Genomic DNA, 19,932 nt, shown 5'->3' with positions numbered 1-19,932 from the left:
AGTTGGAGGGGATATGTTGGCCGCGGCCAGCGGCCACAGTCACAGTAATGTTCTGTGGTATATTGCACGTGATAAGCACGGTCGCGCTGACGCCGCTGACAGCTTAGTATATGTTCTGAGGCTGGCAGTTCATTCTGGTCGCGCGATCTACCCCTCCGGCGACACACGCTCGCCTCCTCTCAGTCCCACTCGGTGGGACCTCATTCCTCCGAGAACGATCCCACCGGACAGCGAGCGAGCGGCAGGTACCGAAACCGACCCGGCATGGGCGATTCCTTGGACGGCTCCGGGGAACCGTCCCCGGAGTCGCAGAACGTCGCGATCGTCGAGTTCCCGACGTTCGCCAACTATCTGCGCAAGGCCGTCACCGTGCTGCTGCCGGACGAGGATACGGTTCCGCCCGGGTTCAACCTCGCGCTCGATGACCGCTACAATCAGGAGTGCATTCGCAAGTTCCTCGGCGACTCGCAGGTCAGCTCGCTCTACGTGCAGAGGAGCTCGAGCAAAGGTGAGCGCGATCGATCGATCGTCATCTTTCTCCTCCTTCTCCTCATCTACTTCTTCCTCTTTCCTCCATTATCAGATGCGTTAACTTGGATCGATGACGGTGCGCGCAACGGTACATTCGCACGTACATACATACCTATGTCTATGTACATACATGCCGTGCGACGTGCGACGCGGACGGGAGGAAGCCGCGTCCACGCCCCGCGCTCTCCCGCCAAATATGACTCACTCGACTACTCAAGCCGATGAGATCGATATGCGCGTATCGGCGGTACGTATGTATACGTTACATACATCGGGCGACGCATGGCATGGCATGCGTTCCTCATGATCGTGATCTTCGCCACGATCCCCGTCGATCTTCTCGCACAGCGGTAACGCGTAGTTTGATAACATCCGGATTCCGCCGCGTTTGCGCTCTATCACGCAGCCGCCGCGCGCCGTCAGATTTATGATCCTGGCGATAAACGTCCTTCGTGAATCATATTATATATCTTGTATATTTTTATTTTATATATATTTATTGTATATATATATATATATTTCTTAAATACTTTAAATATACTTTACATAAGCCGATTCAAATAATTTGAATCTCTGTTTTGCATTATGAACGAGGTATTGGATAAATTAAAAGTTTTCATCGATGTACAGTTTTCTTTTTATATTTCATCGCCTTTCTTTCCCGAAGTTATCCTCTCGTCGTGATCTAATTATTGAAAAATTGAACGTTGCGTGTGAAATCCTTTACATTTACCGTTCTCTCTCTCTTTGCAGAAGAAGACAGCGGCGAGGGAGATGAGGACAAGGAGAATGCCACTTATTATATATCGAACGAGATACACTTTTCAAACCCAAAAATGGCCTCCCTAGTTCTGACGAAGCGTGGAATTGTCGTCGAGGCTGATAAATCCATTCACTCCCAAGTGCGCCTGATCACTTTCTCCGACGGGCCGCCGTACGAAACCCTGCACGCGATAAGCAAGACCATGGCGCCCTATTTCAAGAGTTACGTTAAGGAAACGGGTCGCGCCCACCGGGACGGGGATAAAATGGTGCCGTTGGTGGAGAAGAAGATCGCCGAACTTGAGATGGGGCTGCTGCATTTGCAGCAGAATATCGATATCCCCGAGATATCGTTGCCCGTTCATCCGATCGTCGCTCAAGTTATCAAGCAATGCGAGGAGGAGGGTCGTAAGCCGAAAGTTGCCGATTTCGGCGACAAGGTCGAAGACTCGACGTTCCTGAATCAATTGCAGAACGGCGTAAACAGGTGGATAAAGGAGATCCAGAAGGTCACGAAACTGAACCGCGATCCGGAATCGGGTACGGCCCTTCAGGAGATATCGTTCTGGTTGAATCTCGAGAGAGCGTTGCACCGCATTCAGGAGAAGCGTGAGAGCATCGAGATTTCCCTAACGCTCGATATACTCAAGCACGGCAAGCGATTCCACGCCACCGTCAGTTTCGACACCGACACCGGCTTGAAGCAGGCGCTGGCCACCGTAAACGATTACAATCCACTGATGAAAGACTTCCCGATCAACGATCTGCTGTCGGCTACTGAATTGGAACGAATACGCAGCAGCGTGCAGCAGATATTCATGCACTTGAGAAAAATCAGAAGCACCAAGTATCCCATTCAGAGAGTGCTGAGATTGGTAGAGGCTATCTCGAGGGACTTGGGGCAACAGTTGCTCAAGGTGCTGGGCACGCGACGTCTGATGCACATTCCGTTCGATGATTTCGAGAAAGTCATGGCCCAATGCTTCGAAGTCTTCACCACCTGGGACGACGAGTACGACAAGCTCACGGGGCTGCTGAGGGACGTCGTGAAGAAGAAGCGCGACGAGCACATGAAGATGGTATGGAGGGTACTGCCGGCGCACAAGAAGTTGCAGTCGAGGATGGAGCACATGCGCCGCTTCCGACGGCAGCACGAGCAGCTGAGAACGGTGATAGTCCGCGTGCTCAGACCCACCGTACGCCAGAGCAGCAACGCTTCCACGATGGAGAACGCCGATAACGACAACGTGAAGGTGGAATTTGCGCTGGACGCCGCCGACGCCAACGCTATCAGCGAAGTTAACTTGGCGTACGAGAACGTGAAGGAAGTGGATTGTCTGGACATCACCAAGGAGGGACAGGAATCCTGGGATGCCGCTGTGCACAGATACGAGGAGCGCATCGAGCGCGTGGAGGCGCGGATCACGGCGCATCTCCGTGATCAATTGGGCACGGCCAAGAACGCGAATGAAATGTTCAGGATATTTTCACGATTTAACGCGCTCTTCGTACGGCCGCACATTCGGGGCGCCATCAGGGAATATCAGACGCAGCTTATACAGAGAGTCAAAGACGATATTGAGGCGCTGCACGAAAAGTTTAAGGTATGAAATAAACGTTAAGATAGCTGCTAACTTTAGCATACGTATTTGCACTTTAAACAAATAGGTGCATTTTAGTGACTTTGAAAACATTTTTTTTTTTTCGTAGGTTCAATATGCGCAAAGTAAATGCTGCCGAATGAGCATGGTGAGAGACTTGCCACCTGTAGCTGGATCAATAATATGGGTCAAACAAATCGATTACCAATTGACAATGTATTTGAAACGCGTCGAGGATGTCCTGGGTAATCTTCCAACCTCTCGAGCTGTAGAAATTATTTTCTCAACTTAATATTACATGCGTGTGGTTTAGGCAAGGGATGGGAGAGTCATATCGAGGGTCAAAAACTGAAAGCCGACGGGGATAGCTTTCGTATGAAACTGTCAACGCAAGAGATTTTCGATGACTGGGCGCGCAAGGTGCAGGCACGGAATCTCGGTGTGACCGGACGTATCTTCACGATCGAGAGCGTGCGTTCGAGAACGGGGCGCGGCAATGTGCTGAAACTGAAAGTGAATTTCCTTCCCGAGATTATTACGCTATCCAAAGAAGTGAGAAACTTGAGAAACCTCGGATTTCGCGTGCCTCTACCTATCGTGAATAAGGCTCACCAAGCTAACCAGCTGTATCCCTTCGCCATCAGTCTCATTGAAAGCATCAGAACTTATGAGAGAACATTGGAGAAGGTAAGACGATCGTGGTAATAATTTCCTAGTTATCGTTATCAAGAAGTTCAACAATTTTTTAGCCAACAATCGATTTCTTTTTTTTTCTGGGTGTTTCCGCATTTTATGAATTATTACAATTGACATAGGCAACTTTTAAAGCTTTAACAGTCCGAACAAAACGATAGATTACGCTAGGGTAATAGTGCCAGGTGTTGAAGGGTAAATGTTAGAATAATTGATATCTCTAATTTTTTGGATCTCCAATATTTTTAGCTTACCAATCGGAGTCCCCATTGTCCCGCATTAAAGGTAGTCATACATGACGCTTCCAAGAATTATGCATCTTGCCTATATATGCAAATGCATTATTGTCTGCCTGCTTAGCTATCGTAGATAAATCTGTCATGCAAGATAACACATAATTTATTTTTACTGATTTATATATATATATATATATATATATTTAACGAATGTTACATCAATTAGTTTCAAATACATGTAGGCTTGTACGGATGTGCGGGAGGTCTAATTATTAATTTTAATTAATAAATTTTACAAATATTCTAAAGGACACCGATAAAAAATGTACACACACATACGTTCTATATTAAACTTTCAAATTCATATAAAGGCGAATACTTAAAAATATAATTATAAATGTGCAATTATGGATTTATTTATAAATTTCAATAAATGAGGCTATCCGCATGTCCGGAAAGTGCTTGGAGGCGATATAATACATATAATTGCTTCATCTATTTGATATGAATATGCCAACTATCATAAACATACTAATTATCACATGACTGTACATTATCTATATTAAATTTTTAAGTATGCATACTCTTGAGTTCGGTATTGAATGATAAATTGTAATTTATGTTGTAAAATTGTACCAAAATTATTACGAACGTTACAAATTTAAAGAAATAATGTAGGAAATCTCTTCTTAGATTGAGGACAAAGCCAGTATCATACCCTTGGTCGCTGGTATGCGTAAAGATGTCTTATCATTGATCTCCGAGGTACGCGCTGAGACGTTTTATATAAAATATATAAAACTTTTAAATTCGCTATTCTATATTTGCTTTCTTTATACTGTGTAGTTTCTAATGTTATAACTATATTGATTGTCTTTTTATAGGGTATTGCACTAGTTTGGGAGAGCTACAAACTCGATCAATACGTGCAGCGTTTATCGGATACTGTCGTATCGTTCCAAGAAAGAGTAGAAGATCTTTTGGTTGTGGAAGAACAATTGGATGTCGATGTTCGCTCTCTTGAAACGTGTCCTTATTCCGCAAACACGTTCGCCGACATATTAGCCAAGATACAGAAATCTGTAGATGAACTATCTCTGAAGAATTATTCCAACTTACATATCTGGGTAGCGAGACTCGATGAAGAAGTGGAGAAAAATTTGGCCGCCAGATTGGAAGCTGGAATAAAAGCGTGGACCGATGCTCTAACCGGTCACAAAAAGGAAGTGGACCTGAGTATGGACACGGACGCTCCCGTGCAACCGACGCATAAGCCTGGCGGCGATCCGAAAATTCAAAATCAGATCCACGAAGTCCGAATTACCAATCAGACTATGTATTTATATCCTAGCATCGAAGACGCAAGGTTCCAAATAATGCAACAGTTATTTGCCTGGCAGGCAATTGTTACTTCGCAGGTTCGTCTCCAAAGCTCGAGATATCAGGTCGGGCTGGATAAACCTGAATCGGGAACATACAGAAATTTGCTTACGAAATTACCTGCTGGTAAGCAACCGCTGGAGGCAGCGTACGAAGCGGTCGAATCCAAGATGAGGGACGTTGCAGATTATGTCGACCAATGGCTACGCTATCAAGCTCTTTGGGATCTGCAGCCGGGCAATCTTTATGGCAAATTGGGCGAAAATATTAACTTATGGATGAAGTGCCTCAATGACATAAAGAAGACAAGAACCACGTTCGATACTTCGGACACGAGACGTGAATTCGGACCTGTGATCATAGATTTTGCAAAAGTGCAGAGTAAGGTGTCTCTGAAGTACGATTCGTGGCATAAAGAAACTTTGGGTAAATTCGGAACGCTTCTGGGTAATGAGATGGCGAGCTTTCACTCCCAGGTGTCGAAATCCAGGAGTGATTTAGAACAACAGTCCATCGAAGCAGCTAGCACATCCGATGCAGTCGGTTTTATAACATACGTGCAATCCCTGAAACGCAAGATGAAAGCATGGGAGAAACAAGTAGACATATATCGCGAAGGTCAAAGGATACTTGAACGTCAGAGATTCCAATTCCCATCTTCTTGGCTGCACGTGGATAATATAGAGGGAGAATGGGGTGCGTTCAACGAAATAATCAAACGCAAAGATACCAGCATTCAAACTCAAGTGGCGTCTCTGCAGATGAAAATCGTCGCTGAAGATAAGGCGGTTGAAACAAGAACCACCGACTTCCTCAGTGACTGGGAAAGGGGCAAACCGGTGGAAGGCCATTTGCGACCGGACGATGCTTTGCAACAGCTGCAGTTATTCGAGAGTAAATTCGCTAGGCTCAAAGAAGAGAGGGATAATGTAGCCAAAGCCAAAGAGGCGTTGGAACTGCAAGAGCCAGGCGGGATATCGACTAGCGAGGATAGAATGCAGGTGGTATTTGAAGAGCTACAGGACTTGAGGGGAGTTTGGTCGGAACTGTCGAGAATATGGACACAAATTGACGAAACGCGCGAGAAACCTTGGCTTTCCGTACAACCGCGAAAGTTGCGTCAACAGTTGGATACGATGATGGCGCAATTGAAGGAACTTCCAGCGAGATTAAGGCAATACTCGTCGTACGAGTACGTGAAGAAGATGTTACAGAGTTATACGAAAGTGAACATGCTGATTGTAGAACTGAAATCCGACGCGCTCAAAGAACGGCATTGGAAACAATTGACGAAGCAGCTCAGAGTGAACTGGGTATTGAGCGAGCTTACTCTCGGCCAAGTCTGGGACGTGAATCTTCAGAAAAATGAAGGTATAGTTAAAGATATTATCCTCGTGGCTCAGGGCGAAATGGCACTCGAGGAGTTCTTGAAGCAAGTACGCGAGTCATGGCAAACATATGAGCTGGACTTGATAAATTACCAAAATAAATGCAGACTGATACGTGGTTGGGACGATTTGTTCAATAAGGTGAAAGAACACATCAATTCAGTGGCAGCTATGAAGCTATCGCCGTATTACAAGGTATTCGAGGAAGAAGCTTTGACATGGGAAGAAAAGTTAAATAGAATTAACGCTCTGTTTGACGTGTGGATAGACGTACAGCGACGATGGGTTTATCTCGAAGGCATCTTCTCCGGTAGCGCAGATATCAAGACATTATTACCGGTGGAGACATCCCGTTTCCAAAGTATCAGTTCCGAGTTCCTGGGACTGATGAAGAAAGTATCCAAATCCCCTATGGTTACAGACGTTTTGAACATTCCTGGCGTTCAAAGGGCGCTCGAACGTCTTGCCGATCTTCTTGGCAAGATACAGAAGGCACTGGGCGAGTACTTGGAAAGAGAACGAACTTCTTTCCCACGATTTTACTTTGTCGGTGACGAGGACTTGTTAGAGATTATTGGTAACAGCAAAAATATTGCAAGGCTGCAGAAGCACTTCAAGAAGATGTTTGCCGGCGTAGCCGCTATTCTGCTAAATGAGGATAACACGGTTATCACCGGTGTCGCTTCACGCGAGGGTGAAGAAGTTATATTCCAGAATCCGGTATCTACAGTCGATCATCCCAAGATCAACGAGTGGTTGTCGCTCGTGGAGAAAGAAATGCGCGTAACGCTTGCCTCGAGCCTCGCGAAAGCGGTGCAAGATATTAAGCAATTTAAAGATAGCAATATAAATTCTCAGGCGTTTATGTCGTGGTGCGATAATTATCAAGCCCAGATAGTCGTTCTAGCTGCACAGATCTTATGGTCGGAAGATGTGGAAGCGGCTCTCCATGAAGCGCAAGTAGACCCGAGCAAAAACCCGCTGGATAGAGTTCTGGTACAGGTAGAAAGCACGTTGAACGTTCTGGCCGACTCTGTTCTTCAAGAGCAGCCGTCTTTAAGGAGAAAGAAGTTGGAACATTTGATCAATGAATTTGTACACAAGCGTACCGTTACCAGACGATTGATCGCCAACAGAGTTTCGAATCCAAAGGCCTTCGAGTGGCTGTGTGAAATGAGATTCTACTTCGATCCTAGGCAAACGGAAGAGCTTCAGCAGCTCACGATACATATGGCGAACGCTAAGTTCTTCTATGGATTTGAATACTTAGGTGTACAAGATCGGCTGGTGCAGACACCGTTGACTGACAGATGCTACCTAACAATGACGCAAGCATTAGAAGCTCGACTTGGTGGTTCGCCATTCGGGCCAGCTGGTACAGGAAAGACTGAATCTGTGAAAGCATTAGGTCATCAGCTTGGAAGATTCGTATTGGTATTTAATTGTGACGAGACATTCGATTTCCAGGTAAGTAAAAAAAAAAAGAAGCTCGATAATATTAACGATAAAAAGAAACATATGCTTTATGTTATCATTATTTCTCACAGGCTATGGGTCGTATATTTGTTGGTCTCTGTCAAGTGGGTGCGTGGGGTTGCTTCGACGAATTTAATCGTTTGGAAGAACGGATGTTATCCGCCGTTTCTCAGCAAGTGCAGACGATTCAAGAAGCGCTCAAGAGTCAGATGGAAGGCAAGAAAGAAGGGACTCTGTGTGTCGAATTGGTTGGAAAACAAGTTAAAGTCTCCACCGATATGGCTATATTCATCACCATGAATCCCGGATACGCCGGACGTTCCAATCTACCTGACAATCTGAAGAAGCTCTTCAGATCGCTTGCTATGACCACACCTGATCGACAACTGATTGCCGAAGTAATGCTCTTCAGTCAAGGTTTCCGATCAGCGGAAAAATTGGCGTGTAAAATTGTGCCATTCTTCAAGTATGTATTCGAATACACATTAGCATCTTGTGTGTGTATAATAAATATTATCTGTTGCATTATTGAACTTTTCTCCTTTCGTAGGCTTTGCGATGAACAACTTTCTAATCAATCTCATTACGATTTCGGATTACGTGCCCTTAAATCTGTGTTGATTTCTGCCGGAAACGTGAAACGCGACCGTATTCAAAAGATCAAGGAGGGCATGCATAGCCGTGGTGAAACCAATATTGATGAAGCCTCGATCGCTGAGAATCTGCCTGAGCAGGAGATACTTATTCAATCTGTTTGCGAGACGATGGTTCCCAAATTGGTTGCCGAGGATATCCCATTATTATTCAGTTTGCTCAGCGATGTATTCCCTAACGTGAATTACACGCGTGCAGAGATGAAGGGTAAATTATTATTGTAATAATACGTATCTTTATAAATAGATGGTTACGCGGAAATTTCTATATGAATATATGCATTTTATTCCAGGATTGAAAGATCAGATCAGGAAAGTTTGCACTGAGGAATACCTAGTATGTGGCGAAGGTGATGAACAAGGAGGAGCTTGGCAAGAAAAGGTAATGCATTTTTCTAATAGAAAAGTTTCTAAAAAATAAATGATACTTAACGCTAATTCTCATTATAATTTTAATTATCTTCTCGTGCGCTATCAATAACACAAATTAAGATATTTACTCTATTCGCAAAATAGTAACTACATTTCTTGTATATTATATGTACATATATATTAATAGCATGCTTAAAGACTTAATTTTCATATTGTTTATGCATACTAAGGATTTGGTTGGTGAAACATGGGTAGAGAAGGTGAGATCAACCTAAATATAATTACGTCTGTAACTATTAATATATTTTTTATATTTTTCTTTTATTATATCGGGGGGGGGGGGATCGCGAATTATCTTTCTCTTGCAATCTTCTATTTATTATATTATTTATTCAGGTACTTCAATTATACCAAATTTGTAACTTAAATCATGGATTAATGATGGTCGGCCCGAGTGGATCTGGTAAAACAACGGCCTGGAAGGTGCTGCTTAAAGCGCTGGAGCGATTCGAAGGTGTGGAAGGTGTCGCCCATGTGATCGATCCCAAAGCGATCAGCAAAGAAACGTTGTACGGCGTGTTAGATCCAAATACGCGCGAATGGACGGACGGTCTGTTCACGCATATATTGAGGAAGATAATCGATAACGTTAGAGGTGAAATCAACAAGCGGCAATGGATCATATTCGACGGAGATGTCGACCCGGAATGGGTCGAGAACCTAAACTCGGTGTTGGACGACAACAAGCTACTCACTTTACCCAATGGTGAACGCCTGAGTTTACCGCCGAACGTAAGAGTTATGTTCGAAGTGCAAGACCTTAAGTACGCTACCTTGGCTACCGTATCGCGATGCGGTATGGTTTGGTTCTCGGAGGACGTGCTGTCAACGGAAATGATATTCGAAAACTATATGCTACGCCTGCGAAATATCCCATTGGAGGACGGCGAGGAGGACAATCTTGGCAAGAAAGCCTCAGAGAAAGAAGATACTCTATCACCTGCTTTATCGGTGCAGAGAGAAGTCGCCAGCATCATGCAAAGTTACTTCGCACCGGACGGTTTAGTAGTGAGATGCTTGGAGTACGCCATGAGGCAGGAACATATAATGGACTTCACGCGCTTGCGAGCTCTCAGTTCTTTATTCTCTATGCTAAATCAAGCCGTTCGCAATGTACTGCAATATAATCACTCTCACATCGACTTTCCTTTGCCGAGCGAACAACTGGAACGTTACATGCCCAAGTGCTTGGTTTACGCGCTCCTATGGAGCTTTGCGGGAGACGCTAAATTAAAAGTTAGATCCGACTTGGGTGACTTCATTAGATCTATTACAACTGTACCTTTACCTTCTCAAAATAATATACCTATTATAGACTTTGAAGTAAATATACATGGCGAGTGGTTGCCTTGGAGCAACAAAGTTCCTCAAATTGAAGTGGAAACTCATAAGGTAGCTAGCCCAGATATTGTCGTGCCAACTTTAGACACTGTGAGGCACGAGAGTCTACTGTACACTTGGCTGGCTGAGCACAAACCTCTAGGTAAGTGATTACTTATCTAACAAACACATTTATTATTGCTGTATTATTTATACATTTAAAAATATAATTACTTTTATGTTTAGTACTGTGTGGACCACCCGGTTCTGGCAAAACCATGACATTATTCTCTGCTTTGCGAGCACTTCCGGACATGGAAGTTGTCGGACTTAACTTCTCTTCCGCGACGACACCCGAACTGTTACTCAAAACATTCGATCACTATTGCGAATATCGTAAAACGCCAAACGGCGTTGTACTCTCACCGGTGCAGTTGGGCAAATGGCTGGTTCTGTTCTGCGATGAGATCAATTTACCTGATATGGATAATTATGGGACGCAACGTGTGATCTCTTTCTTGAGGCAGTTGGTGGAACACAAAGGCTTTTATAGAACCAGTGACCAGGCATGGGTCACTCTGGAAAGAATTCAGTTTGTAGGTGCCTGTAATCCACCTACAGACCCCGGCAGGAAACCTCTCAGTCACAGGTTCCTGCGACATGTACCCGTCATTTACGTTGATTATCCTGGAGAAACCTCGCTCAAGCAGATTTACGGTACATTCACGCGTGCCATGCTCAGGTAAGAATCTTGTCTGTTGAAATATGGACTTCGATATAAGTTACCATTCTCATTTTACATTGTTTCGTTTACAATCTTCAATCAATCTCGTATAAAAATAAAGCGCATATGAAATGAGAGACATGCTAATCGCAAGTCCATCGTTTTCACTCGTCACGCAAGAATTTCGTTTATTTGTATTTATTTAGCATAATTATTATATTGTCTCGAGATACATCTTCCTTTTTCGTAATAAAAGCATCACCTTACAAATATTAATTAACATAAAAGAAATCTTTCTGCATAATTATAGATTGACGCCTAATCTGAGAGGCTACGCGGAACCTTTAACGAACGCAATGGTGGAGTTCTATCTGGCCTCCCAGGAGAGATTTACTCAGGACATGCAACCGCATTATGTGTACTCTCCGCGTGAAATGACACGTTGGGTGCGCGGTATTTGCGAAGCCATTAGACCGCTTGACAATCTCTCCGTGGAAGGTCTGGTGCGTTTATGGGCCCATGAAGCTCTTCGTCTATTCCAAGATAGATTGGTGGAGGAATCCGAGAGAGCTTGGACAAACAAGAACATAGACATCGTGGCCCTGAAACATTTTATGTCGGTCGACAGAGAGAAAGCATTGGCCAGACCGATCTTGTACAGTAACTGGCTGTCAAAGGACTATGTGCCGGTGAATAGAGAAGAGCTGAGAGATTACGTTCGGGCAAGGTTGAAAGTATTCTACGAGGAAGAGCTGGATGTGCCGTTGGTGCTCTTCGACGAGGTTCTTGAACATGTCCTGCGTATTGACAGAATTTTCCGACAGCCTCAGGGACACTTGTTGCTAATTGGTGTCTCTGGCGCTGGTAAGACTACTCTGTCGAGATTCGTTGCATGGATGAATGGCTTGTCCATCTTCCAAATTAAGGTAATTTCTGTTTTGTATCGATAATAAACTTGTTTTAATAACAAATAGACTGCGTTCCCATATTCACTGTCAGTACGGAAAATCTATAGTTCACGGTCACGTACACTATAGATTTTCAGTATAGTGAATATCAAAACGCAGACATATTTAATACTTCAATTCAAGTATGTTTTTCTAATCGATCAATATCTCCGATTAGGTACACAATAAATACACCGGTGAAGATTTCGATGAAGATTTACGGCAGGTGTTGAGACGATCCGGTTGCAAGGACGAAAAGATAGCTTTTATTCTCGACGAATCTAACGTGCTGGATTCCGGTTTTCTCGAGCGCATGAACACGTTGCTCGCCAATGGAGAAGTGCCCGGACTGTTCGAGGGTGACGAATACACGACACTCATGACCCAATGCAAAGAAGGTGCTCAGCGAGAGGGTCTAATGCTGGATTCCAACGAGGAATTGTACAAATGGTTCACCGGCCAAGTTATGAAGAATCTGCACGTCGTTTTTACAATGAATCCGAGTACGGACGGCCTGAAAGATCGCGCGGCGACATCGCCTGCGTTATTCAACAGATGCGTACTGAATTGGTTCGGCGATTGGTCGGACAATGCGTTGTTCCAGGTCGGCAAAGAATTCACTAATCGTGTCGACTTGGAAAGACCCACGTGGAAGTGTCCGGACTTCTTCCCGTCCGTATGCTCGTTGATCCCACCGCAACCGACGCACAGAGATGCCGTGATAAATGCGTGCGTTTACGTTCATCAGACCTTGCACAAAGCAAACACGCGACTGGCTAAGAGAGGTGCCAGAACAATGGCAATCACGCCGCGCCATTACTTAGATTTTATCAATCACTTCGTCAAGTTGTATCAAGAGAAGAGAAGTGACCTGGAGGAACAACAGTTGCATCTAAATGTCGGTTTAAGTAAAATCGCCGAAACAGTTGAGCAGGTGGAAGAAATGCAGAAGAGCTTGGCTGTTAAGTCTCAGGTGAGACATAAGCTGAATTCACGAGAAACATTTATCTTTGTTCTTCTTTTAATGGAACGGAACCTTTTACACATTTGTATTATCCTGTTTTCCCATAGGAGCTGCAAGCTAAGAATGAAGCTGCTAATGCGAAATTAAGACAGATGGTCAAGGACCAGCAGGAAGCCGAGAAGAAGAAGGTGCAGAGTCAAGAGATCCAACAACAACTGGCTATTCAAACGGTGGCTATAAATCAGAAGAGAGATGATGTCATGGCGGATCTTGCCCTGGTGGAACCGGCTGTTATTGATGCTCAAAATGGTATGTATCTTTAATGGTATTTTTTTATTGCAGTATTATATAAACTTTTTCGAATCACTTCCGTTTCAAAATTGCGGTATAATCGCACCTTGCGCTGAAAAACGTTTGCATTGAGTGTAGCCGTGAAGGCAATTAAGCGGCAGCATCTTGTTGAGATCCGATCCATGGCGAATCCGCCGGCTGTCGTAAAACTGGCGCTCGAATCTATATGCTTGTTGCTCGAGGAAAACGCCACAGATTGGAAGCAGATTCGTGCCATTTTAATGAAGGACAGCTTCATTCCCACCATCGTCAGTTTCAATACGGAGAATATCATGTAAGCGGAGCGACTACCGGGTCTGCTGAATGTTCAACGTTCGCGCACGCGGGGTTCTAACATGAAACATGAGCTGCAGTTCATAACAACAATGTGTCTCCTTTTCATACACGTCGATTTTAGCACGTTCACTTAGCGTCACTGCGTCATTACAACTGCAAAGAGATCGTACAATAACGATATTTTGTAAGAAAATATTGCAAACAACGAAAATATTTCATCAGATCGTTTATATCTCTTTGCAAAATGTAAAGATGAGACGTAACATGTATATAATGTATGTTACTTATGTTGCCTCTCTTAAGTCTAACGCTATAGGTCAGCTACACAGGAAGGCCAGCATTCTCTTTCATGTAACTTTACTATAACTTCCTAATGCCTGCGCATCTTCTTCCTTTTGTACTATATAATGCCCTCTTTGATTGTTCGTACAGCGGTGAAATCGATAAAGAAACAGCATTTAGTCGAGGTTCGCTCCATGGCGAATCCGCCGGCGATTGTGAAGGTCGCATTGGAGTCTATCTGCTTGTTGCTCGGCGAAAACGCCAGCGACTGGAAATCTATCCGTGCGGTCATCATGAGGGACAATTTTATCAATACCATTGTCTCTAATTTCAGTACCGAGGATATTACGTAAGCATGCCTTCATTATTTGTTTTCTAGCGATGGCGAGAGAGATCAGCTGTCACAAACTTAAGACAATATTGTGTACGGTACAATATTAGTGCTAAATTGTAATACGATTATATTTGACCGCATTTACGATTAAAATATTAGCTTATAAATTCACGACGATCTTCACACGTGTTTGCTGGTCTCATTTTTTTTGCGTTGTTGTATTCTGGATACAGTGGAAATATGAGATTTCTTTAAATATTACAATGAGTGAACCGACGTCTTTTACACTTATTTAATCAATATATCGTAACAACCTCTGTGATAATCAAATTTCTTACAAATGCGCCAGATTGGCAAATAATTTTGAAACCGCTTTGAAACATGCAATGTGTATATTAACAAGTTTTAACGACAAAGATTGTTATATATAACTACTATTATTCTTTTATTGCATGGTAACAACGTTCGATTAATTTGTCACTAACATTAACGCGCCTAAATCTTGTTTATTGAAAATTATAATATTGATAACATATGACAGCATATATGAAGTACGTACTGTTTTTATAGTAATTGTAGTAAGTTTCTAGTTTTGTGCTGAATTAAAAGTTGTTGATGATAAAAAAAAATAAATATTTTACAAAATATTTGTATATGATAAAAATGTTATATTAAAATAGAGTGAAAGAGTTACTTTATTTTAAAGACAAAAAAGATTAACCAATTTTTTATTTAGTGACGAAGTGAGGGAAAAAATGAAGAGCCGCTATCTGAGCAACCCTGATTATAACTTCGAGAAAGTGAATCGTGCTAGCTTAGCTTGTGGTCCTATGGTAAAATGGGCCATAGCGCAGGTAATTTTCGTTTGAAACCTTAAAAAGATGCATACGTTATTCATATAATTTCCAAGAGGATGAACTTTAAAGATAAATATATTTTCAGATCGAGTATGCTGATATGTTGAAGCGAGTGGAACCCCTGCGCGAAGAGCTCTATTCTTTGGAGCGACAAGCAGAAACTAACAAACTAAAGGGCGAGGAAGTGAAAAATTTGATCGCTCAACTGGAGCAGAGCATAGCGTCATACAAGGAGGAGTACGCTCAACTTATCTCACAGGCGCAAGCCATCAAAGCCGATCTGGAAAGCGTGCAAGCCAAGGTGGATAGATCTATCGCTTTGTTAAAGTCTTTGGTCATCGAAAGGGAACGATGGGAAGCAACAAGCGAAACGTTTAAGAGTCAAATGTCTACGATAATCGGAGACGTTCTATTATCTTCCGCTTTCTTAGCTTATGCTGGCTATTTCGATCAACACGTGAGTTCCTGTTCTTCCTAATATTTCTTTCTTTTGGATTCGGAGTATTAAGTTATGTCAATTCACAACGAAATGTATTTTATTTTAGTATCGCCAAAATCTCTTCACTACGTGGTGCCAACACCTGCAACACGCAAACTTGCAATTCAGACCTGACATCGCGAGAACGGAATACCTGTCCAATCCGGACGAGCGTTTGAGATGGCAGGCGAACGCGTTGCCGACCGACGATCTCTGTACCGAGAATGCTATTATGTTGAAACGCTTCAACAGATATCCGTTGATCATCGATCCATCCGGACAGGCGACAGAATTCATTTTGAACGAGTTTAAAGACCGGAAGATCACGAAGACCAGTTTCTTGGACGACTCGTTCAGGAAAAATCTCGAGAGTGCTCTACGATTCGGTAATCCCCTCCTGGTCCAAGATGTGGAGAATTACGATCCTATATTGAATCCTGTGTTGAACCGAGAATTGAGGCGAACAGGTGGACGCGTGCTGATCACGCTCGGCGACCAAGATATAGATCTCTCGCCTTCTTTCGTCATCTTCTTATCGACGAGAGACCCGACGGTGGAATTCCCACCTGACATCTGTTCACGCGTGACATTCGTTAACTTCACCGTCACTAGAAGCTCTTTGCAGAGCCAATGTTTGAATCAGGTGTTGAAGGCCGAACGTCCGGACATCGATGAAAAGAGATCCGACCTGCTGAAACTTCAAGGAGAATTCCATCTGAGGCTGCGACAACTCGAAAAGTCTCTGCTGCAAGCGTTGAACGACGCCAAGGGCAAGATCCTCGATGACGATTCCGTGATCACCACTCTCGAAACTCTGAAACAGGAGGCCGCCGACATCAGCAAGAAAGTAGAGGAAACAGACAAGGTCATAGCGGAAATCGAGACGGTCTCGCAGCAGTATATGCCTCTGTCTCAAGCGTGTTCAAACATGTACTTCACAATGGACAGCCTCAACCAGGTGCACTTCTTGTATCAATATTCGCTGAAGATGTTCCTGGACATCTTCACGTCCGTGTTGTCGCAAAACCCGAAATTGTCCGGTATATCGGATTACGGTCTACGACTTACGCAAATCACGCGCGATCTCTTTGCCGTCTGTTACGAACGAGTTGCTCGAGGAATGCTGCACACGGATAGGCTGACTTTCGCTCTGCTGCTCTGTCGTATCCACCTGAAGGGCATACCCTCGGAGTCCACTTACGACAGCGAATTCACGTTCTTCTTGCGCGGTAAAGAAGGCGTGCTTAACATCCGGGCGCCTCCAGTACCCAATCTCAGTTCAGAGCAGCAGGAGGCAATGATGCGTCTGAGCATAAGACTGCCCGCTTTCAAGAAGCTCGCGGAAAAGATTCAGGAGAACTCGGAATTCGGCGCGTGGCTACAGTCGCCCACACCCGAAACGTGCGTGCCGAAGCTCTGGGAAGAGGAAAAGCCGTTGTCGCCCACAGGAACGGCGATGCATCAGTTGCTGATAATACAAGCTTTTCGACCGGATCGCGTAATCGCAGCCGCGTCCCTAGTAGTGGCTTCGGCTTTCAACGAGTCCTTCATGCCGGCCGCGGAGGCTGAGCTCGATTTCGCATCCGTCGTAGAGGACCAATTGAAGGCTACCGTGCCAGCTTTATTGTGCTCGGTGCCGGGCTTCGACGCTTCTGGCAGAGTGGACGACCTAGCCGCGGAATTGGGCAAGCAAATAGCTAGCATCGCTATCGGATCGGCGGAAGGATTCAATCAGGCTGATCGGGCTATAAACATGGCTGTGAAGGCCGGCAGATGGGTGCTGTTGAAGAACGTTCATCTTGCTCCGCAATGGTTAGTGCAATTAGAAAAGAAGCTGCATAGTCTTCAGCCGCACGCTTGCTTCCGACTGTTTCTAACAATGGAGATTAATCCTAAAGTGCCGGTGAATTTATTGAGAGCTGGTAGGATCTTCGTGTTCGAGCCGCCTCCTGGCATACGTGCGAACTTGTTGCGTACGTTCAGCACCGTACCCGCCTCGAGGATGATGCGAGCACCCAACGAGAGGGCTCGTCTCTACTTCCTGCTCGCGTGGTTCCACGCAATCGTGCAGGAACGTCTGCGTTACGCGCCGTTGGGCTGGGCCAAGCACTACGAATTCAACGAGAGCGACCTGAGAGTCGCCTGTGATACTTTGGACACGTGGATCGAAGCCACGGCTATGGGCAGGACGAACCTACCGCCGGAAAAAGTTCCCTGGGATGCTCTGGTGACTCTTCTCTCACAGTGCATCTACGGCGGCAAGATTGACAACGATTTCGATCAACGTCTCCTGGCCTCTTTCTTGCGCAAGCTCTTCACTCCACGCTCATTCGAAGCTGACTTTGCCCTTGTCGCCAATATCGACGGCGCACAAGGCAATCAAAGACACATCACCATGCCGGATGGCACTAGGCGCGACCACTTTTTGAAGTGGATCGAGTCTCTCTCGGATAGACAAACACCTTCCTGGCTCGGCCTGCCGAATAATGCGGAGAAAGTGCTTTTAACCACAAGAGGCACCGATTTGGTTTCCAAACTTCTCAAGATGCAGCAGTTGGAGGACGAGGATGAACTGGCGTACTCGAATGAGGAGTCTCTGGATACGCCGAGGGAAGCTGAGGCGGACGGTCGACCATCTTGGATGAGGACCCTGCATAATTCGGCCTCCACGTGGTTACAATTACTTCCAAAGAATTTACCAACCTTGAAGAGGACAGTCGAGAATATCAAAGATCCGTTGTACAGATACTTTGAGAGGGAAGTCAACAGCGGTGCGAAATTACTTCAAGACGTTATCCATGACTTGGAGGATGTCGTATTAATTTGTCAAGTAAGCATTTTACTTCTGTTTTATTGCTCTTGGATGTAAAATGGAACTCTTTTGTCGTTTGAAGTAACAGCATTTTATATATTTTTAACAGGGTGAGAAAAAACAGACCAATTATCACAGAACGATGCTGTCTGAGTTAGTAAAGGGTATTCTACCTGGCGGTTGGAGGAGATATACCGTGCCAAGAGGCTGTACAGTCATACAATGGATCACCGATTTTAGCCACAGGGTTTCGCAACTGCAGGAAGTCTCACGTTTGGTCTCTCAAGGCGGAGCGAAGGAGATAAAGGTTTATTTCGATTTTCATTATAGCCCTTGCTCTACTGTCCCAGATATTTTATCACTGAATGAAAATTCAGTTATACTATTTATTTAAGTGTACCTAATTTAATTATACTATTTTTTAGAAATATCTCTGCTTTTCATTGAACTCGCCCGAATAGATACAACTCAATAATTCCAGCAAAATTATAAAGCGATTGCTATTGCGTTTCAGAGTTTCCCAGTTTGGCTGGGAGGTTTGCTGAATCCTGAAGCTTATATCACTGCGACCAGACAATGCATCGCTCAGGCTAATAGTTGGTCACTCGAGGAACTGCAATTGAATGTAACTATCGGTGATGGCGATAACATTGCCACGGATGACTGCTCCTTTGCCGTTACTGGTTTGAAGCTGCAAGGCGCGCAGTGTAAAGATAATCAATTGTATTTAACTTCAACTATCATGACTGACTTACCAGTCACGATGCTAAGATGGGCGCGATCATCTACGGAGGATATCAGAAAGGGCAAATTGTCCCTGCCGGTTTACTTGAACAGCACTCGTACCGAATTGCTATTTACTGTCGATTTGAATATCGCTCCTAGTCAAGAACCGCACAGTTTTTACGAGAGGGGGGTCGCTGTATTAACATCCACTGCTTTGAATTAATAATTGCTTAACAATTAAAACCGTTTAGAGCAAATTGTACCGCTTCTGAAGCAGAGTACTATCACGATAAAATGAAAACAATATACGACACATTACTGCATGTTACATCATTTGTAAAGAAAAGAGGGCATAGTAACATGCAACTTACTACAAACCTATATAAAGTATAAAAAACATTAAAGAAATATACATTTTACACTGAATTGCTTTCTCCAAAGGATTTTGTGCTGATTGTGACAATTAGAGACGAATACTTTCGGCGCATAGACCATAATTAAATGTACATCATTCATTTATAAGAATTAACATGCAGGAGGTTGTAATATATATATAATTTATTTAATATTGTATACATTTTTTTAGATTTAAAATATAGTTTTCTGTAATAAAAGATTACATTATGTTTGCAGATGTAAGTATCAAGATATTATAGTGTTTATTATAAACGACATTTTAAAGGCATCTAATAAAGTCGTACTATAATAA

The 19,932-nt window shown here is 43.9% G+C and overlaps 1 protein-coding gene across 8 annotated transcripts; it reads left to right on the top strand.

Moving 5' to 3' along the window:
• The first annotated feature begins 66 nt into the window (after positions 1-66).
• On the top strand, positions 67-19,604 carry Dhc64c (dynein heavy chain, cytoplasmic). 8 transcript variants are annotated; one of them, XM_077415288.1, is made up of 22 exons: positions 67-508; positions 1,285-2,897; positions 3,004-3,139; positions 3,208-3,581; positions 3,837-3,872; positions 4,517-4,588; positions 4,708-8,058; positions 8,139-8,533; positions 8,618-8,928; positions 9,014-9,102; positions 9,323-9,352; positions 9,489-10,635; positions 10,719-11,214; positions 11,507-12,122; positions 12,322-13,116; positions 13,215-13,416; positions 13,537-13,732; positions 15,087-15,204; positions 15,293-15,664; positions 15,753-18,515; positions 18,607-18,804; positions 19,012-19,604. In XM_077415288.1, exons 1-22 carry the CDS (start codon positions 265-267, stop codon positions 19,444-19,446), a joined length of 13,989 nt encoding a protein of 4,662 aa, XP_077271414.1. In that variant the 5' UTR covers positions 67-264; the 3' UTR covers positions 19,447-19,604. The 8 variants fall into 8 exon arrangements, with proteins under 8 accessions (XP_077271414.1, XP_077271730.1, XP_077271568.1 ...); XM_077415211.1 differs by lacking the exon at positions 13,537-13,732 and adding an exon at positions 14,167-14,365 and having other exon boundaries at positions 68-508; XM_077415604.1 differs by lacking the exon at positions 3,837-3,872.
• The last annotated feature ends 328 nt before the right edge of the window (positions 19,605-19,932 follow it).

The sequence above is a fragment of the Temnothorax americanus genome, unplaced genomic scaffold (genome assembly GCF_048541705.1).
Source record: "Temnothorax americanus isolate GAGA-0224 unplaced genomic scaffold, ASM4854170v1 Scaffold1, whole genome shotgun sequence".
In the NCBI taxonomy this organism is placed as follows: domain Eukaryota; kingdom Metazoa; phylum Arthropoda; class Insecta; order Hymenoptera; family Formicidae; genus Temnothorax; species Temnothorax americanus.
Note: the sequence above shows the minus strand (reverse complement) of the source record. Positions and strands in the feature narration are given on the sequence as shown.